Raw genomic sequence first — 22,275 nt, 5'->3', positions numbered from 1 at the left:
CGTTTTGTATATGAGAGAGAGATAGGGGAGAATGGTGGTTGTGATAGATGAGAATTACATTTTGGCAACCGGTGAAGAAGACGAGGTCGAGGTGAGATGTCTTCAGCATCCGGCACCATTCAGCTAGAATGAAACCCTTTCGCCGATGACCACCGTCCCTCAGTTCATTCTCCCATGAAATACAGCATAAGTTGCACATACATCAATCACCAACCATGAGACCCATCCCCTCACCACGACACCAACTACTACCTGCAACTTCTTTCCATTCTCTCCTCTTTTCTTTTATGTGTTCATAGTGACATTACAAAACAAAACAACACACGTGACACAACTCGATAAACCAACAAAACCACCATTGTGTAACCACCACTGTCAAACCCACCATTCGCCACCATGTGTAAGTGAAATTTTACAAAATTTTGTATGTGAAAATTTCCAAATTGATAGATAAAGAAACTCTAGACAACCTTATAAGGCTTTCTCTAGAATTGGGCTTTGAACATATGAGTAGACTCATCGTGGGGGTCTTGAGTGGAAGGCCCAACGCACACGCATGGCCGTGGCCGAGGCCGAGGACGCGGGATTCGCGAAAGTGGAGCGAGGAGGCGCACTTTGCACTTTGCACGCCGCATTGGAGCAGAAGGAGCCTCGCCCCGAGCGTACAAAGTCGAGAGAGAAGAAAAATAATTGAATTTAAAATCGATTTTAAAACCGATTCAGCCACGTTTTTAGAGATAATGATCGTTGGAGGATAATCCTCCAACTTCTCCATGATCATGCGAGATATGGGGAGAAGATCATGCGAGATATCGTGGCCTCGCCTAGTATAAATACTGGGTTGAAGCCAAACCTAAAAAATACTCTCCAAAATTCAGTTTTTCTTTTTATCGATTGTTGTTCCCGTTTACCCTTTTCCTCTATCAATTTTCTACATACACCTTGCTTTGATTTTGATATCAAAGCTGTTGATATTCGAGATCTGGTTCTGTATCAATCATGGGGCTTTGCGACTTTTGAGACCGACAATTTATATGTTGGTCGTATAAAACCTTTATGGACAGGTTTTGTACCGTGAAGGTCTCTACCTTTATGTGCTTCCAGATAACCAGGTTGGTATTTCATTTTTTTCGACATTGTATTTAATTTTCATTCACTTTGTGAATACTCTGCTTCTACCCCTTTCTACCATTGAGTCTATCGCGAAGGATAGATTCAAGTGGAAATATTGGTTTGGTTTCGATTCCGATCTTTAGTTTTCTATGTCGACCTATAAAGTTCTTTTAATAAATCTTGTTTTTGTAACTTGTTAAATAAAGTTCTAAAATTTATTTATAAAGATTTTATATTATTGATTTCTAATCCTTTTAATTAAAAAAATTCAACAATCTTAAAGGTTATATAATGGACTCCGACAATTTTCGAATCATGAATCAAGATCTAGTCAAGCTCGACAGTATAAACGTGATTTAAATCTAGGTATAAATATAGGTTGAAAATGCTTGCTTTTAAGTATTTTATTAGAATCATTTAATACATTTTTATTATCTATAAAACAAAATAACTAATTTTATGTAACTTACATAAATATTTTTAAAAAATTTATATTTACTTTTTGATAAWTAAATATATTAAATAATAATTATAAAAATAATTAATATGATTAATATTATTGTAAATAATTAATATTAATGTATATCGTATAATGTATGGTTATATTTATTAATATAGTAATAATTTATTTTATTTAATATTTATTAATATAGTAATAATTATTTTGATTTAATATTTATTAATAATTAATATTAACTATAATATTTATTTATTATTAATAGTAACAAATAATAATTAATATTAATGATGGTTATAATTGGAAAAAGCCACAATAAGCTCCTAAAATACTATTCCGAGTAATTTTTCAATAAGCTAGCTTATATGCTAATTTGTAATCATCCAAACATGTATCTAAAAAATAAACTAACTTATTTTTACCAAACAATACTTTTAATCAGACCAAGATTTGTACTTTTTATGCATCTCTTCATGTAACACACTAAGAGGTCTTCATGTCATGGCATGTTATGACATGAATCTCTTAACATATTTTTGACTTTATAACTTTTTTTCTTCCAAGTTTGTGTTATTTTTACTTTAGGGTTATTAAACATACCTTATAAACATTGATACATCTCCCATTGTAATACTCAAGAATTACATTTACATATAAACATATATTTTTATATATCAAGAAATATAATTTACACAACTTGTCACACTATTCACAAAAACTATATTACAAAATAGCTACCAAATTTTTCCACAAAATCTCTAGACAAAACTTGTAACATAACAAATTCGCACATACAAAAGATAACATGATATCCTTAATGATAATTATATAGAACTGTAAATATTTTGAGAACCAACTATTCAAGATTATATGCATAAACATTTGTGAATATATATTCATCATATGTATCAACTATTATCATTCATGAATATTCATCATGAATATTTACTATGATATTCATCATGAATAGGTGGTTTGCTTCTCGTGTTTTTCTCAAATGAACCTGCCTCTAATGAACAAGTTGGTAAATTTTGACATCAAAACTTCAATCTTACCCTTTCGTGACCCCACTCATGTGGGATTTATTGAGTTCATTTGGTTTCACATCAAAACCTTGTAACGTGTAACATTTATGGAAATTAACATATGTGTATAGTTGTTATTCAATTGAAAAGGTGAGCGACAAGATGGATCCGAATGCAGGGCCGTCCTTGGGGGAGGGGCGGCACGGGCGCATGCCCTGGGCCCAAAAATATCAGGGGCTCAAAAATAGTAGTCTAAAAGAATTTAATAAACTAAGGAAACCAAAAAAATCGTAGCATATAATAAGACGCAAAAAGATTTTAATAGATAATAAGGACCCAAAAATATATCAACTAATTACATTGGAAAAGAAAAGTAAAAAAAATTAATTGGTCATTCATTAGATGCTATTGTTTATTGTCTCTCTAATTTTTTTTATCTCCAACAAGGTCCAATGATATTGGTTATTGTTATCTCTATATGATTGATTATTTTCGTGCTTCAACAATTCAACGTTAAGATCATGTGCTTACTATTGCTATATATTTTTGTTGGATATTTTTATCAATTTTTGCTTCTATTGACTATTGCTATTTGGTTATCTTCTTTTAATTGTTTTTATTGACTATTGTTATCTATTTTTGTTTCTACATAAAATATTTTACTATTGTTTGACAATCAATTTATTGTTCTTATAATTTATGACGTATTTCATGGTTTTGTGATTAATCAATAATTTTTTTCTACTAGATGTATTTAGTAATGTCTCTTATATATGTCATGTTCCATAAATTTTTAATCTTAACATCTTATTTTACTTGAACAAAAAAAAGGAAAATAATATTTAAATATTTGTTGAGCTTGCATATTATATGGTTAGTTCTTATTGGATCTCAATAGATCATCTTTTCTTTCATATTCTTATTGATCCTCATTTGTCTACTTGTCTATAAAACTTTGATAATCTTCTTTATTATTGATCTCTCATTGACCCTAACGATTACTTCATTCACATAAATTCTCTTTTTGTATCAAAATAACACATATTTCTTGTTATGAACTAATTTTCTTTTTACTTTTTATAAAAAAAATATCAACCATAGAGTCTATACTCTTGGTTTCAAATTACCTAATAATAAGTACATAAATTTAAGTACTCTCTTATATATAATAAAGATAAATAAGATTTCTTTTCTCAGTAAATTATTAGCATTTATTGTACTCAATTTTATACTAATAAAAAACATTTATTGAATTTGTTTTCGTACTTACTGAGGGTCACTACAAGAAAAGTGAGCTTTGGCAATACGCTTTTTAGCTATGACATGTTTTCGCCACAAGTTATAACGACGACATGTTGTTATATACTCTTTCTGATTATAAATAGACTTGTAGCGACGACAAAAGTCAATCCTAAAAGCCTTGTTTTCTTACAGTGGGCCTTGTTTTGCCGTTAGCCCAGGGCCTATAAAATATCATAAACGGGCCTGTCCGAATGAGTTGGTGAAGTTGATAGACATTTTGAATCATGACAACAAAGATGGAAGGATTACCATAATAACACGAATGGGAGCAGAGAACATGAAGGTCAAACTTCCTCATCTTATTAGAGCAATTCGAAGAGTTGGTCAAATCGTTACTTGGGTATCTGATCCTATGCATGGCAACACCATCAAGGCTCCCTGTGGCCTTAAGACTAGTTCGTTCGATGCTATCAAGGTAAACTTTACATTGCATCACAACTTACACACTCAATCTTAATTTAGAAGGTGTCATAACCATTTTATGTTTCTTGACAAGCAACCTCTCTATCTTTTGAGACAGAGGCCAGGTCAATATGCATGTTACCCCTCTCATACCTTATCTCTTAGTGGGATCAGGGTTTGTTTGGTTTTAGATAAAACTTTTCATGGTTTCTGAGATGTGGTGATTTTCTATATTTCTTGACTAAACAACAGGAAAGAAGTAAGGACTGCCTACATATTACACCTCCAGTACCTTATCTTCAGGTGGGATATAGTGGGGTTACTTTGTTTGGTTTTAGATAAAAACTTCTCATGGTTTGTGGGTGGTGGTGATTTTTTGGGATCATGGTGTCAATACCATTATATATCCTCATAAACAGTCTCTCTATCTAAAAAGATGAAGGTAAGGTTTGCTTACATCTTACTCTTCCTAGACCGCATCTCCAAGTAGGATATACTGAGATTACTTAGTTTTAGATAAAAACTTTTCATTTGTTGATGATCTAACAACATTAACTATTAGGCGGAAGTGAAAGCCTTCTTTGATGTGCATGAACAAGAAGGAAGCCACTTGGGAGGGGTTCATCTTGAAATGACCAGACAAAACGTGACTGAGTGCATTGGTGGATCAAGAATTGTGGCGTTCGATGGTCTTGGGTCATGCTACCACAGCCGCTGCGACCCTAGACTCAATGTCTCCCAATCGTAAAGCTTGGTTTCATCATCATAGAGCGAAAGAGGAGAATGGATGTTAAACAATCATTGGTTTAGTGAGTTGGTTCAAGAACATTTATGTTGTTTTTCTTCGTAAATCATATGATAATTAATAATGTTCTGTTTTTTTAAGAAATTTTTTATGAGAGAAGATATGTTTTTGTAGTTGTTTCATTAATTGTTCAAGAACATTTATGTAATGTTTTCTTCATCAAATATGAATTCTATAAACTTTTTTGTTGTATAAACTTCATCCCATAACATAATCCTGAAATTATTACTATTTCAAAAATGGGTTTTTCTTAATTTTTTAAAATATAAATTTAAAACTAAATTATTTAATTTACATAAAAATACCACAAAATAAATCAAATACAATAGTTAATATTATAATAGTGAAAATAAAGCAAAATAATTTTAATTAAATTAACATTGCAATATTGAAATTAAAACAATAATGAAAATGAAATAATAAACTACTCACTTCAAACTGTAGCAATTTTTTGAAATTTTTTTTTTGACTTTTTTAATAATACAATATTTTTTAATTCATTAACTATTTCGTAATATAGTTGCTTTGAATCCTAATAAATTTTAAATAAAAGTTTTATTAAGGGGTGTTTGGGATTGCTTATAAAAACAACTTATTGACTTATCTCGGTGTGACACCGATAATAAACACTTTTGAGTGTTTGGAGTTTTTGAAAAAGTTAAACCCTCCTGATTTATAATAAGTTGATAAGTGCTTTTATAGAAAAGTATAAGTTGTTTCAAATAAGCAATCCCAAATCCCCCCCAAGAAGCAAGCAGAATCTCCCTTTTTTTAGAGTAAACTTGGATTTTTTTTATTAACCTGGATATCCAACCCGCTATGTGAGTCGACTAATCTCAAGGCGACCACCTGCTTTGCAGATAGATCGAAGTCACCACATTTGAACCTTCGTGGCCACAAAGGGGATTTATTCCTCCTTAGATTTGAACTTGGGACCTCCAGGTACTTTTGACCTTTGGAGCCAAACTCAAACCAATCATTCAAAAAATTAGTCTAAGAACTTAATCATTCAATCAAATAGTTTATTGGGTTTTTTAGACTTTTTCCCCAAGAAAAAAATATAATAATTTTATTAAATTACAAGAACAAAAATACCAAAAAAGAAAAATCAATCAAAAAGACTAAAATACCCCTAAGTTAATGGAGAATTTTAATACATTTAGTTTCAAGGACGAAAGCAATAATAAATTACAAACCATAAAGATGACCGTAATCTTTCTCAAATCATAGGGACCAAAATCGTAGTTTACTTTTTCTTTTTAATGTATTGAATATTTATATACAACAAATAATCAATCCACTCTCCATCTATGGTGTTATACCGGTTATCTACATATCAACCGATCAATAACCCTTTAAAAGACACGTTTTTTCATATACAATTCAATTTACGGGGGAAAGGGGTCTTGCAATAGAGAAGGTTCTCCTCTTGCAATCGAGAAGGAAAGTTTGATCGCTTCTTTTGTAGCATTTCTAGCACAAAATGAAACCATTAAGCCAGCGTTCGGTACACATATATGATTGGATTAGACTGGACAAAATCGGACAAGACAAGACTGCACAAAACAAATGTTTGTCTGATATTTGTTACGAGTAGGAATGGACATTGAAATTTTGATGTTGTGTATTGTAATGAATACATCATCTTTTAGAGGGAAAAGGGTAGGATTTTTTTATTTTTAAATTAATGAATAAAATGTAACATATCTTTTATTATAATTATATAAATCACAACCAAATTACGCAATTTGTTTATAATGTGTTGAATTCCTCATGCCCATTTTGTGGAATTAATTTTCATATGCATAGTGTGAAATGTAGAACCTGAAGGTATAAATTGTAATAATCAACAAATTTAGAGGGCGTTGTTTGAAAATTACACGCATTCATCTTCACGTCAACAGGAATCCGATCCTCAGCCGCACGCGGCGAATCCGCGGTTAAGAAAACAGAAAGCATCACCCCACGCGCCACCGCTCAATTGCCTAAACATTACGCAGAAGTCGCGCCTTTTTTCGCTACAATATAGATACGAGTGAAGAAAGTAGATAGACAGAAATTGAACCCCCTGTTGAATTTTCAGATTAAGGTGCCGATCTATGGAGGTCGACGGGAGAGATCGGAGACCTGATGCTCTTGGAGATCTCTACGTTCTTTCCGATGAAATCGTTTGTTCAATACTGACTTTGCTTTCACCTCGTGATGTCGCTCGTCTTGCTTGTGCTAGCAGGTTTTTAAATTTCTCGCACTTGGTTTTGTTCCAATTTTGAAATTTCTTTACATCATGTGTATTGAAGTAAGAAAGGTATGTAAAAAGGGGCCAACTTAAATGAGATATGCTAGCTTCTTTTATGTTCGACATTCTTGGCAATACATTATCCTAAAGGGTCTTGAGGGATGATCCTACATATGAAGGGGCTCGATTAGGATTAGAATGATTGTATGTAGTGTGATTTACGTACTCCTTTTAAGTCTGTGACTTTGTGTTGGTTTGACAAAAACTGAACATAGATCAATCAAAGGCATTACTGCATATTTTTGGATTTCTGGAGTTTTATAGGACCTACCCTTCTAGGATGATCGCCAAAGTAGTCGTCTTGTTACTGCCTCCAAGCTCATTGAGTTTATGTTGATGTTAGTCAACCAATGCTGGAGCTCATCCCTGTGATCTGCATCTAGAGTAACAACCAGCTGAATACTATAAAAGCTTGTTTTAGAGAGTTTTTTAAGTGTTCTAGTGAAGTGGTAAATCTCCTTTATAGATTTTGTTTACCTTCTATAACCCGAGTGCTACTCTTCTATTATGCTGAAGACCCTCTTTGGGAGTTACTTAAGGACTACATGGATTGTTATACCCGAATCCCTACTCTTACACCCCAAGTTGTTATGCCATGTGCATTCATGTTGGGCTCTTTCTTGCCCTATGACTATGACCATCACCGATATGGGGCTTTTAGTCTACTTATTCTAGATCCGTGTCTTATAAAGTTGCTCTTGACATCTTTTGGTATTCTACCCTAATAGTTATGATACTAGTTCAACATGCAACACCTTTCAATAGCCCTTTGAAGATGAAAGGGAATTCTTTGGTATATATTTTACACTTCGCTTCTGTGTGTGCTTGCTGAGCTAGAGATCTGCTTGACATGAAGTCACTCATTTTATGGCATGTGGCTTGTGATTTGTGACTGTTATGACAGAACTTAGAATTCTAGGGTCAAGACTTGAGAGTTTAGAATAGAGAACAAGAGGGCAATTGGTAGGAACTAGGAAGTTGGGAGCACAAGGGTTGTTGGTACATTGTTTCATTGTTGAGTGTCTGCTAAATTTGGGTTATGGTGTGCAGTGTGATGTATATCTTATGCAATGAAGAACCTTTGTGGATGAACTTATGCCTTGATAAAGAAAATCTTCAGCTTCAGTATAAAGGATCCTGGAAGAAAACGACACTGCATGGGTATGTTTTAAGAATATATATATGTGTGTGTGTGTGTGTGTGCTGCTGTTGTGTTTCCTTTAATACAAACTATATGAGGGTTTGTCCAAGTAACATCTGTGGAAGAATATGATATTAATGCTCCTTCTCATGTGGCTGCAGACTTCAAGTTCTGAGTAAATGTGATGACCCCTGCAAAAAACCACTACACTTTGATGGTACTAGCGTTTGTTGCATGTCATAGTTTTTTTTATTTTATGCTTTGGTTGCTCCTATTTGTACTAAATGTTATGGTACTACTGTTTACAGGATTTAACTCTTTATTCCTGTATAAGCGATTATATCGTTGCTATACCCAATTGGATGGGTTTGCTTTTGATCATGGAAATGTTGAAAGAAAGACAGGCCTTTCACTGGAAGAGTTCCTTCAGCACTATGATGCACATAAACCTGTATGTTGTTGATCTTGTCTAAGAATGTAGCTGAACGTCTATTTTTTATATGTTAGCTATTTCAGAGAATTGCCAATCATTTTGCTCAAAGGAACATGTAAAGAATCAAGATTCTTGAATGCTACTCATGACTTATGTCCGGTAGGCTTTCCTTTATTACGATTAGTATTTAAGAATTATGCTCATGTAGGTTCTAGTGTCGGGATTGGCTGATACTTGGCCAGCAAGGAAGGCCTGGACTCCGGAACAGCTGTTAGTCAAATATGGAGATACATCTTTCAGAATCTCTCAAAGGAGTGCTAAGAAAGTATCCATGAAGTTTAAGGATTACGTCTCCTACATGCAAGTACAACATGATGAAGATCCCCTCTACATCTTTGATGACAAGGTGCATTGTCTTACTTGAATTGCTTTCCTACCTGCCTACTTTCTATAGATACTTTATAAGCAATACGACTTAAGGATTGCAGTTTGGGGAAGTTGCACCAGATTTACTAGAAGATTACAGTGTGCCTCATCTATTCCCAGATGACTACTTTGATGTACTAGATAATGATCAGCGACCGCCTTATAGATGGCTCATTATTGGACCAGAGAGGTCTGGCGCATCTTGGCATGTTGATCCAGCTCTTACCAGTGCCTGGAATACTCTTCTGAGTGGCCGCAAAAGGTAGATGTCATAAATTTGTAAGAAAATTGTACCCTGTTCTAATGCATTGACCTATGTCCTTGTGACTCACTGTTATTAGTATTTTTCACAATGGTTTTCTATTTAAATTTAGTGGTAGGTATGCTCTGTAATCTACTGTCAAACTAGAAAAATGAGAGAATGGGTGCAATCTTTGATCATTTTACCATAAAAGATTTTTTAAGTTCCCATAGTAGGTGTTTACAATGACGGCAATAGTGGCTTAGAATCATCCATGACGACAATAGTATTGACGTATACGTTACTGTTATGTGAATAGATGGGCACTGTACCCTCCTGGAAGAGTACCTTTGGGTGTGACGGTGCATGTAAATGATGAAGATGGTGATGTTGACATTGAAACACCATCATCATTGCAGGTAATATTGTGTACAAATCTAACTATCAATTCAGTTTGTTGGCGATGCTTTTCATATCTGTATAGCGTTGTTTAAATAAACACTATTGTCATCTGGTGTTTTTTTCTTCAGTGGTGGTTGGATTTCTACCCGCTTCTTGCTGATGAAGATAAGCCAATAGAATGCACGCAGCTACCTGGCGAGACTATTTATGTCCCAACTGGATGGTGGCACTGTGTTCTGAACCTGGAGACGACTATTGCTGTAACTCAGAATTATGTGAACTCAAAAAATTTTGAATTTGTATGTCTGGATCTGGCTCCTGGTTATCAACATAAAGGGGTTTGCCGTGCTGGATTGCTTGCTCTTAGTGAAGGCACTTTAGATGAGGAGAACTTATGCATGAATGACAATTTGAGCTGCTCAGAACTGACAAGAAAGGAGGAGAGAGTCAAAATTGATGAACACATGGAGGACTCAAACTGTGAAATTACTACAAATGGGGGTTCTGAAAGTCTTGTAAAGTCTGATATAGAGTTCTCTTATGACATAAATTTTTTGACCATGTTTTTGGACAAAGACAGAGACCATTACAACTCCTTATGGAGCACAAGTAATTGTATTGGACAGAGAGAGTTGAGAGATTGGTTATGGAAGCTTTGGATTGGGAAACCTGGACTAAGAGACCTAATATGGAAGGTAGTAACTTTCTTCTTACTTTGGTTATTTGACTGTTTGCTTTCTCACTTTTAGAAGCTATATTGCATACAAAGGATTAAAAAGTATGGAAGTCGCCTAGAAATCATCTTTTCGTAGCTATTAGCACCATTTTTTAATTTAAACTTATTGCCATGACAATTGTGTGTTTCATGCACAATCACACAGAAGCAATAGTTCCAATGGCATAGTGATGGCAATAGGTCATCAGTTCAACCCTTGCTGAAGCATTTGTTTATCTCATGTATTCTGATTTTTAGGAACATGTGTGTGTGGTGTGTATGTGGGTGTGTACAAGGATATAGTTTTTATTACATGATATGCTGGAATTTCAGGGAGCTTGTATTGCATTAAATGCCAGTAAATGGTCCAAGTGCATGGAAGAACTATGTGCCTTTCACAACATTTCTTTGCCTGCAGATGAGGAGAAGTTTCCGGTCGGCACGGGTAGCAATCCTGTAAGTGATTATACTATTAAGGTTTTTTTTCTTTTTGTTGTTACAGTAAAGAGCATGGTGGCAATTTTGGTATGCGATATTAGCTACTCTAACTTGAAGGTTTTAATTATAATTTCCTGGAAAAAGGTATCTTAGCATGATGCAATTCACAATTCCAACAGGTTTATCTTGTTGCTGATAATGTGGTCAAAATTTTTGTGGAGGATGGGTTAGAAGCTAGTCTTCATGCATTAGGAACAGAGGTATTAGATGACTGAGCTATTATGTCTTGGAGTATGCTTTTAAATGTAAATAATTCTTATGGAATATGGTTTGCATACCTACAGCTTCAGTTCTACAGTCTAATGCAGAGGTCAGATTGTACCTTGAAAAACCATGTTCCTAATATTTTGGCAAGTGGGATAGTTTTTCTTGAGGAAGGATCATACAAAGTTGTGACTTGGGATGGAAAAGGTGTACCTGATGTAATTGCGAAGCATAGTTTGGTTGAAACTTTTGCGGATACTGAGTACCCATTTGGCATCTGGAGCAAAAAGCAATTTGAGTACAAGAAAGCTGGTATGTCATTAGAGGAATTGGTTGGTTGTGGTGGAGGCACAAGTATTTGGCCTTACATTGTAACGAAAAGATGCAAAGGGAAAATATTTGCCGATTTGTAAGTACCTTGATTCTGTATACTATGGTTTTAGTTTCTTTTTTCTTTTTGCACTAATAGTTGTTGATATTGCAGTTTATGTGTTTCTTCTTTAATTTTAACCTGAACCTTGTCATATTTCTCCCCGCTACCTAATGTGTACCATTTCCTTTGCTTGATTCGTTTACAATTGAACTATAAATTCAGTTGGTCCCTGATTTTGCAGAAGGGATGCACTCTCACGGGAGGAGGTTTCAAATCTAGCTTCGTTTTTAGGGAAGCAGTTGCATGAGCTCCATGTTTTGCCTGTTCCTCCTCTGAATGATTTGTCATATCTGCACATGAATACGAAACTGGAGAATGGCATAATGGAGAATATCTATGACAAAATCAATCTCCCAGCAGCATCAGAGGTTATTTTCAGAATCCTAAATAGGAAAAAGAAGGATGTATCAAGTCGGTTGGCTAAGTGGTAAGTAAATTGCAAATACTGTTAGTTATCAAATGCATCGATAGTAATCAAATGAATTTTGTATGCTGTAGGGGTCATCCAATTCCAAGCAGGCTGATTGAGAAAGTTGATGAATACCTCCCGAATGACTTTGTAGAGTTGCATAGTCTGTTGAAGGTTAGTTTTTGTTTTATAGGTATGGTTTTAGAATGATATAATAATGGTTGGTTGGATGGATGGAAATGCAGAATTGTTGGTGTTGGGTACACACAGATATAATGGATGACAATATCCACTTGGAGCATGTGGCATCATCATCATCATCATCATCATCATCATCATCATCATCATGGGTTCCTAGCTATATATATGATTTCAGCAACATGTCTCTAGGTATCATCTCATCTGTTATTCCGTTACATGCATCGAGATCGAGTATGAAATGAAAAAGTAATTTCAATTACAGGTGATCCAATAATGGATTTGATCCCGATCCATTTGGACATATTTCGTGGAGATTTGCAGCTGATGAAGCAACTTATGGAAAGCTATGGAGTTCCATTTGGGAAAAGAAGTTCAGATGAAAATGGGAAGAGGAGGCGAATATCATATCTAACCATGTCTGTGAATATCATATCATATGTAACCATTTCTGTGAATACTAATAGTAGTGAGTATTGATAAAATGGGATGGATTTGCATGCAGGTGTTATTGTATCATACACGAGGACAATATATTGGGTGCCATCTTCGGTACGTGGAAAGAATTAAGGGTCGCCAACTCATGGGAGGATGTTGAGGAAGCTGTGTGGGGCCATCTCAATAACTATTTTTAGTACACACCACACCACACCATTCTTATGATTTCTCAATAACTTGTTACGTCATTACAAATCATAGCTTACCATCACATAATAATTTGTATTTGTAGCATTGCCAAATATGGAAATTCCTTCTAACTTTTGTTTATTGCTATATTCTTAGGCCCCTTTGATTTGACACGATGCTTTTTAAGAGATTTCGTAATTTACAACTAAATGAAATTGAGTTCTCTAGTTTATAGAATTTAAAATGAAACTTAATTTCATTCTTTATAAATAAACTAGATGTGTATCCGTTTAATGCAGCGAGTTACATTTCGATTTTAATGTTTCATTTATTTTGTCTCTGTCGATGTTATAATATGATTTTATATTGAATTGTAAAAACGATAATGTTTTTTATTTATTGAAAGTATCATAAAATTCTGAAAAAAAAAGTATTGATTTTAGTATCAAATTAAATATTTAAAAGTTTTTTTTTTTTGTGTAATTTATTTAATTCTACTTTTTAATTATGATTTAATTTATATTTAGTAACGAAGTCATTTATTTTTGATTTAATAATATAATTCTTTTATAAAAATAATATTTAGTATTTTGTTAGAATTCAATGATTATCCTAAATATATAGCTTTTTTATATTTAAAATGAAAGACAAGTATTTGATTATGTTTATCTAAAATTAGTTACATAAATTCAAACATAAAACTTTAATAAATTGTACATATGAACAATATACTTGTAATCTTGTAAATAATACTTGATGCATAAAAAACAGTTTTTAAAAGTTTTTATTAATTAATTGTTACGAAACAAATATTTAAGATATTTTAAAACATTATTACAAATGATTCCTATAAAATCACATAATACACCAACTATTTTCACAAGATTTTTAAATCTCATACAAGATCATATATCTAAAAAATCAAAATTTTAGTATCCATTCTCTTTTTTAGTATCCAAGAAGTTGACTAAATATTTTTGGTTGGAAACAAAGAAACAGCAATCTTCCACATTAAGCATTCAACAGCAATATCCCATAACAAAACATCTATCTAATCAATCAAAAAGAACACCACAACCACAAAACATGAATCCAATCCATCATGAAAAAGTTGCTAATAATTATGCTGCAATGGAAGGCTTGGACGCAGCAGAAAGCCTGGATCTCTTCTTGGCTAAGCTCTCGCTTCGCTTCTCTCGCTGCTCCTTCAATCGACTAGCAAGAAGTTTCTGATATTCAGCTGCCTCCGATTTCGCCTTAGCAATTCTCTTCTTCTTGTCTGCAATTCTCGCTCGCTTCCTTTGCAAAGTCAATGGAGTCACCAATCTCTGTATTTTTGGTGCTTTACTCACCTCCTTCCCTGTTTGTTCATCAAAGATGCAAACATGTTTCTTATATACAAAATCAAACCAACACCCAAGAAAAGAAGTAGCAGGAACCCACAAAATTATAAATACCCAAAACCAAAGAAAAGGAAATCAGGCACTTACCAGCTTTGTTTGTGAATGTTCTGCGGTATGTGTTCACATACTTCCTAACATCATCCTCTTTCGAAAGATTGAAGAGTTTGCGGATTTTGGAAGCCCTCTTTGGACCTCTCATTCTAGGTTTCTCCACATCAGTCAAACCTGGAAGATCATTCTCACCCTTCTTCACAATAACCAAGTTCAGAACTGAGAGGTCTTGGCTCACGATACAACCACGTACAGACTTCCTCCTCCGTTCTCCGTTCCTCCTTCCATACCCACGAAAGCAGGGTGTTCCTGATAATACCATAATAAACATCTTCAAACTCAGCATTAAGAATTGCACCAAAACCAGCAGAAATTAGGGCATTGGTAAGCTTACCTCTCACCAGGAGAAGACGAACACGCCCTGGGGTCAAAACTCCCTGTTTCATCGGGAATCCTTGCTTGTCACATCCTCCCATGATTTTGAAGACATACCCTTTGAATTCCTATGATATATTGACATGAATAAACTAGGAGATAAATAGAAGAAGCATTAGATCATATAAGACAGACAAAGAGAAGCAATGTACCTCTCCAAGGGCATCTCCACTAACTTCCTGTGAGATCCTCTTGTCGAAGAATGCCCGGCTGGACAACAGAAGAATGAGAATGTGAGATATTTGAAAATTGTAAGGTGGAACCTGAAGTTGGAAAATTGAATAGAGCCAGCCACATTTGTCGCAAATAGGTGAAAAGTTTGTTAATCCAGGGCAAAAGGTATTTCCAAAGTAAAAATGACAAGAAAAGGATAGTTTCAAATCTATCCATGAGCTACTCTTTGCTCCACAGATTATGTAAATGATACCATCCCACAGCTACATGGTTGAACTCAAATTATCAGACTTGACTTCCATTCGGCATTCCCCCAGGACACCAAGTTACACATCTGGTGTTGCAAAACTAATATCCTATTTGAATAGCATTAACTTTGTTCCAAATATTAAAGCTCATGCTTCCTTGCTTGTTCATGTTGACAGCATAAAGCAAATATATAGCATACATGCTTACACATAATTTCAGTTTCAAAACATTCTCCATGAACATGAAGTACAAGTATTTGCAACATCTTATTGTTTTAGTTTTCTACACATATCATGACAAGCAAATACAAAGACAACTCATAATCATCAACTTTCATCACTTTTAGGTTGCAAATTTTACATCTCACAACCAATACCATGAAATCACCAAAATCTTCTATTTTAATCACCATCGTAGATGACTAGTTTTGAATCAAATCAGTCAGACCAGCAGCACTGATTTATGTATATCTTACATCAATTTGAATATGTAAAATGTCATTTTCTGATTAAATATACCCAAAACTTAAAACGGAAATCTGGTGAATTGCCATAACTAAAAGCATTCAATTCACAGAATGCTCGATGACCATACCAAAGGTATTTGATGTCCCACAAACAATAGCGTTTGCCTAACAGGTTACCCTTTTGACCCAAGATTTTAGAAAATGTTCCAAAACATAACGACGCGTGTAGAAAACTAGCTTGGTAGAGGAGTTATGCATTGTTCTTTTTGATAAGCTGGAAAAGGAAATTGCTTTTAACCCCATCTTGAAACATGTATCCTTTTAAGTGACCGTTAAATATGACCCAAGAATTAAAGGGTTGAATTGTCAAGATTACATAGTGTATCTTCATGTATGTAATTCTTTTTTCCTTGTCAAGCCTGTCTATTGAATCATCTACATTATCTGACAAGCCATATTTATGTACCAAAACAATCATGGGGTAATATTTCTAAACCTTGCAAATGCTTGAATCAGCCCCGGTACCTCTTCAAATAAAAAAAGAGAATTGCAAACCAAACAACATGCAACCAGAACAGATTTATCCAATTCAATTTCTCTAATCAACCCAGCTACTTCTTAATTTCAAATTACTGCAGATCTCAAGCCTTTTGTAATCTAATTTGATATAACCCTTAACCATCGATAAGGTTCTATAAATCGAAGACTAGCAATGGAGTCGTTGCAACAGAATTCACATCAATTCCAATTCGAAAAGTATTAACATTGTTCTTGACGATTGACCAAAAACCAACACTGAAACAGTTATACGGCAAGACATATCAAACCTTCCTATCACATCACATAATACATATATTGCATAAAACTGCTATTTTCACAGCTACACTTAACAATGACCCCAGTTACTAATCTAAAAACGAAAGAGCACAGAAATTGACAAAAAATTAGAACCACAGGTTATTAAGTTAAGACAACAATCAAACTTACAGTTTCTGATCGTCGTCAATCTCGAGCTTTTTCTGGCACCCGGTGGTGGGATTAGCAATATTGAACTACAAATTGCAAATAGCATTTCAGAATCGTAAACATTACTGGAAATACAAATAATTTTCGTAGTAAATTTTGCATATAAGATTCAAACCTTCATCTTCACTCAGACCCTTGAAGCTGCGGCGAGAAAACACAAGCTAGGGTTTCCGCTCAACAGTTCACAGAGTTGTGATGTGGATACGTGTATATATATATATATTCCACGCTTTTGCTAAATTTACACTTCGGGTCCTTATACCTTATAGGTAGTTTAACTCGTTATACCAATGTTTCAAAAGTTACATAAGTCCCACTTACTTTCACTTTTTACCATTTTACTCCAATTTTGAAAAAAAGAAGAAAAAAAAGGATTGCTACCATTATTGCTATCATTTTGTCAGGCCCGTCCCTTGGCCTGTTAAATCTGTCATTTAGAACAGGGCCCCAAAATTTTGGGGCAAATTTCACATTTCACACCCAAATTCCAAGCCCACCCCTTGGCCTCTATTCGACCGATCAAAAGACGCTTCCATCTCTTCCTTGGCTACTATTCGACCGATCAAAACGCCAAATCCTTCTGATTCATCGTCATCATCTCGTTGATTTTCGATTGAAATCTCCAAAAGGATCAAATACAAAGATGGCTAATGATTTGGTTTCAGATTCGCAACGACAACAGTTAGATTTTAGACGATTTTTGTATAACATGTGTTGGTTTAGTTCTCACGTTTCACTTTTCAAAATCTGAAAAGGCTATGTCTCATAATTTGCCATCACAAAATCTGTAATTTGTTTTGTTTGAGACTGAATTACTACCGGTGGTTCGAGGAGGAATGTTTCGTCTTTGTCTAATGCTCTGAACCTTGGGAGTCGCAATCCGGTTTATAAGGTTTGTTTGGATTTTAAATGATTGCATCGTTACATAGCTTATCTGATTATGCTTGAGTTTCGTAGATTTTTACTTAAAAGTGTACAAACTATAATGACTATAAGGTGGCGTTTGGTTCGCAGAATGTTTTTGGATGGAATGGAATCTGTTAAAGAAATTTGACTTTGAAGGAATTGGAATGGAATGTTGTCAGGTTTGACCACATGTTTGGTTGGCAGACATTGGAATGGAATCTGTTAAGGAATTGGAATCTGTCTATTTGGTTCACATGATGTAGATTTAGAATTGAAATAAAATATTGGTAAATGTCTAAAATACCCTTTTTTGAAAATTTTAATTTTTTTTAAAACTAAAAATAATTATTTAATATGTAAAACAATATAAAATACACAACCCAAATATAATCATAAGCCAAACGATGTTMCTAAATCGACGGTGGTCGGTGGTGGTTCAGATCGGTGGTGGTCCATGGTGGTTCAGATGGCGATGGTCGACAGTGGTTCAGATCGGTGGTGGTCCATGGTGGTCAAATAGCAATTATCAGCAGTGGTTCAAATTGACGGTGAATCAGATCAGTGATGGCTCAGATCGGCGGTGTTCGATGGTGGTGTTTGGCGGTGGTTCAAATCGGTGGTAGTCGGTGGTGGTTCAGATCGGTGGTAGTCGGTAATGGTGGTCGGCGGTGGTTCAGATCAGTTGTAGTCGGCGGTGGTTCAGATCGGTGGTAGTCGGTGGTGGTGGTTGGCGGTGGTTCAGATTGGTGGTAGTCGGCGGTGGTTCAGATCGGTGGTAGTGGTCGGCGGTGGTTTAGATCGGTGGTAGTCGGTGGTGGTGGTCGGCGTTGGTTCAGATCGGTGGTAGTCGGTGGTGGTGGTGGTCGGCGGTGGTTCAGATCGGTGGTAGTCGGTGGTGGTGGTTCAGATCGGTGGTAGTCGGTTGTAGTCAGTGGTGGTCGACGATGGTCGTATTAAGTTTTATGAGATTAAAGTATATTAGGTTAAGGACATATTTGGTATAATGAAGATAAAGATTTCATTCCATCAAAATATCATGTAGTTGCTAAGGAATGTTAAATTTCTTTATTTGTGGAATTTGTAGGATTTTGAAGATTCTTTTCGTGAAAAAGAATGAACCAAACGAGGGAATGGAAATTGGTCAATGGAATTCAACATTCTAATTCCATTAGATTCCTCCAGAATCTGCGAACCAAACGCCACCTAATATTGTGGCAATGGAGTCTCATTGCTCATTAGTGTTAGCAGTAAACATGTTTATTGTTGCTGGGAGTGTTTTGATTGTTTATCACATCTATCAAACATGTTTATGTTGATGATCTTGGGGCATGCGTTAAACAGGCTTATTATGACCATTGTTTTTTTTTTTTTTTGAAAAAAAACAAGTTGTTGCTTGGAGTGTTTTGATTGACCTCTTCAACTTAGCAACTTTCTTGTTGGTTAGCACAAGTTATTTGGGAATAATGTACCAGCAAGAAGATCAAACATTTATCCCAAATTAGTTAGATTAGGCTAAAAATTAAACAAAATTTACAGTCATATTGATACAAGGAAGGTGTAATTCTAAAAAGAGGGAACTTATTATTTTTGCCAAAGTTCCTTCCCATCTTATTGCAACTATAAGCACCAGTTATAATTTGTTCCAATGACAAGAGACTACTCCTAGTCTAGGATTTCCTATTTTAGGCATAGCAAGTTCAAAAGGAATGGTTTCAACCAGAAAACTTCATAGACGGCATCTACTGAAGTCAAGTGGTGAACACTCCCCACATAATGATTTATTTCATGTGGGGATTGACTTTGAGTGGTCGTCGATTTTAATCAAATTCTTAATTTTTTATCCATTGTTATTTGTTGAGTTCAACAATCAACCTAATTTGTTACCCATTGTTGATTGTTGTTCGATTTTAATCTAATTCTTAATATGTATCTATTTTATCTTATTTTGCAGTGAAAACAAAAGCTTTGGGAGTTGGGACAAGGGAGAACCGAAAATTAGTAGCCATATTTTCTCACTCAGGTTGTGTTGTTTCTTACTGCTTTTTACTTATTCGGTTTCAATATGTCTTCTATGGTTAGAAAACACGAGTCTGGATGTCAAAAGCGTAAAAAGAAAAAAAGAACTCAAGAGATAATAGAGTCTCAAAAAGGATCAATTGATAAGTTTGGCATAAAAGAATCAAAAGCTTCTCTTGATAATGAGGATACTTGTGTTAATTTGAATAACACTCATATTGATGCTAATGTTGATACTACTAATGTTGATCCTAGTGTTAGTTTGGATGATATTCATTTTTTTAATGCTTCTAATGATGTTAACGCTTCTACGGATGTTAATTATGTTTTTAATACTTTTGATATATTTGATCCAAGAAATTAGGATGCTTTAGATTCTAAAATGATTGATGTGCTAGTTGTAAAGGACCCTAAAAGATATTTGTCTGTTCAAAAGGGTTCTAAACGATTTTCTACCACATGGTATACTAGAATTTTACCGAATGGGGAAAAGTGTGACAGAGATTGGCTTGTATATACGGTAGAGCTCGATAAGGTATTTTATTTTTGTTGTAATTTTTTTAAAAAAAGACATAAAAAGTCAGTTAACAAATGACGGATTTGGGGATTGGTCTCACTTAGCACTAGACTTAAGGAGCATGAGACAAGCATAGATCATGTAATTAATATGAAAACATGGTATAATTTGCGCTTAAGACTTCAAAAGAATCAAACCATAGACAAAGTTGCTTAAAGCCAAATAGAGAAAAAAAGTCATTGGAAGAAATTTTTGGTAAGATTTGTTTCTATTGTAAAATTTCTTGCAAAACACAATCTTTCATTTCGTGGCACTAATGGAGGATTGTATGAAAGTAGCAATGGTAATTTTTTAGGCTTGATTGAAATGTTGGCCGAATTTGACCCAATTATTCAATATCATGTTCAACGCATTACAAATGATGACTTGCATTTTTGCTATCTCGGTCATAGTATTCATAATGAGTTAATAGATTTGCTTGCTAGCAAAATCAAGTCTAAAATAATTAAGAAGGTAAAAGAGGCAAATTATTTTTTCCATTATTCTTGATTGCACTCCCGATATAAGTCATCAAGAACAAATGTCATTAATACTAAGGTATATAGATATCTCTTCCAAAACTGTTAGCATCGAAGAAACTTTTCTAGGATTTTTAAAGGTAAATGATACCACAGGCCAATGTTTGTTTGATGTTTTAAAACTGAATTAAAGCGTCTTGGTCTAGATATATATGATGTGCGAGGACAAGGTTATGATAATGGTTCAAACTTGAAGGGAAAACATCAAGGAATACAAAAAGAAGCTATTAGATATAAATCCTAGAGCATTTCATACTTCTTGTGCTTCTCATAATCTTAATTTGACTTTGTGTGATATAGCCAACACTTGTGGTAAAGCTAGACTTTTTTTGGTATTATTCAACATATATATATATATATATATATATATATATATATATATATATGATATTTGCTAATTCTACTAAAAGATGACAAGTGTTTAAAGATAATGTAAAAGGATGGACAGTCAAGTCGTTGTCAACGATTCGTTGGGAGAGTCATATTGATGGTGTAAAAGTTATAAGATTTCAAGTAACAAATATAAGAGAAGCTTTGCTTGAAATAGCTGAAATTGATAATGATTCAAAAATTAGAAGTGAAACAAAGTCTTTAGCACAAAAGAAACTTAGTGATTTTGAGTTTCTGGTGTCAATAATAGTTTTGTATGAGATATTATATGCAGTAAATTTTGTTAGGAAATAGTTATAGTCAAAAAATATGTTGATTGATGTTGTTATTGAACAAGTTAAGGGAATGATTTCTTTTTTTGAGAGGTATAGAGAAACAGGGTTTTTAGATGCCATAGAATCAGCAAAGAAAATTGTTATTGAATTGAATATCGATCCATTATTTCCTCGTAGACGTGAAATTTAAAAAAAAAAATACATTTTGATGAAAATTCGAGTGATGCATCTGAAAGTACTTCATAATATGTTGAGGAATCATTTAGAGTTAATTATTTTTTTGTGTTGTTGATCATGTAATTGTTTCACTCAATAGAAGATTTGAACAATACCAAGAATATGGAGTGTTTTTGGGTTTGTATTTACTTCTGATTAGCTCCGTTCTTTGGATAATACGTGTTTGAAGTCTTCTTGTACTAATTTTGAAAATACACTAAAGGGGCAAGACCAATCTGATGTAGATGAGAATGACTTGTACGTGGAATTGAAGTTACTTCAAGATCATTTACCAAATCAAAATATTGGACCTATTGATGTTTTGAAGTATTTGAAGCATGTACAATGTGTCCCTAATGCTATCATTACTTATAGAATTCCGTTGACTATTCCTGTAACTATTGCTTCTTGATGTGCTAAAATCGTAAGTGTGCACACAGTGGGCA

General features: G+C 34.2%; 2 protein-coding genes and 1 pseudogene across 2 annotated transcripts; 2 read left to right on the top strand and 1 right to left on the bottom strand.

Moving 5' to 3' along the window:
• The first annotated feature begins 556 nt into the window (after positions 1-556).
• Positions 557-5,109, top strand: LOC112508970 (annotated as a pseudogene).
• Positions 5,110-7,066: 1,957 nt separating this feature from the next.
• On the top strand, positions 7,067-13,337 carry LOC112509937 (F-box protein At1g78280). Its single transcript, XM_025115150.1, has 16 exons — positions 7,067-7,334; positions 8,451-8,561; positions 8,703-8,758; positions 8,850-8,992; positions 9,183-9,380; positions 9,463-9,662; positions 9,961-10,060; positions 10,172-10,738; positions 11,092-11,214; positions 11,376-11,456; positions 11,541-11,869; positions 12,075-12,320; positions 12,392-12,476; positions 12,548-12,692; positions 12,766-12,919; positions 13,006-13,337. Exons 1-16 carry the CDS (start codon positions 7,204-7,206, stop codon positions 13,133-13,135), a joined length of 2,799 nt encoding a protein of 932 aa, XP_024970918.1. The 5' UTR covers positions 7,067-7,203; the 3' UTR covers positions 13,136-13,337.
• A 764-nt stretch (positions 13,338-14,101) lies between these two features.
• Positions 14,102-17,128, bottom strand: LOC112509665 (40S ribosomal protein S6). Its single transcript, XM_025114742.1, has 6 exons — positions 17,047-17,128; positions 16,893-16,957; positions 15,169-15,226; positions 14,976-15,084; positions 14,618-14,890; positions 14,102-14,487 (listed from the first exon to the last, which is right to left on the bottom strand). The coding sequence occupies exons 1-6, from the start codon at positions 17,050-17,052 to the stop codon at positions 14,249-14,251; spliced, it is 750 nt and encodes a 249-aa protein (XP_024970510.1). The 5' UTR covers positions 17,053-17,128; the 3' UTR covers positions 14,102-14,248.
• Positions 17,129-22,275: the final 5,147 nt, after the last annotated feature.

The sequence above is a fragment of the Cynara cardunculus genome (assembly GCF_001531365.2).
Source record: "Cynara cardunculus var. scolymus isolate 2C chromosome LG 3, CcrdV1, whole genome shotgun sequence".
Taxonomy (NCBI): domain Eukaryota; kingdom Viridiplantae; phylum Streptophyta; class Magnoliopsida; order Asterales; family Asteraceae; genus Cynara; species Cynara cardunculus.
Note: the sequence above shows the minus strand (reverse complement) of the source record. Positions and strands in the feature narration are given on the sequence as shown.

Excerpts from the sequence above, each read along its gene's own strand:
- LOC112509665 (XM_025114742.1), bottom strand. Across the intron at positions 15,085-15,168 it reads GTGGAGATGCCCTTGGAGAG|GAATTCAAAGGGTATGTCTT; the intron begins GTACATTGCTTC and ends AATATATCATAG. Across the intron at positions 14,891-14,975 it reads TCGTCTTCTCCTGGTGAGAG|GAACACCCTGCTTTCGTGGG; the intron begins GTAAGCTTACCA and ends TGGTATTATCAG.
- LOC112509937 (XM_025115150.1), top strand. The coding sequence starts at position 7,204 with ATGGAGGTCGACGGGAGAGATCGGAGACCTGATGCTCTTGGAGATCTC. Across the intron at positions 7,335-8,450 it reads CGTCTTGCTTGTGCTAGCAG|TGTGATGTATATCTTATGCA; the intron begins GTTTTTAAATTT and ends TATGGTGTGCAG. Across the intron at positions 11,457-11,540 it reads TTCATGCATTAGGAACAGAG|CTTCAGTTCTACAGTCTAAT; the intron begins GTATTAGATGAC and ends GCATACCTACAG.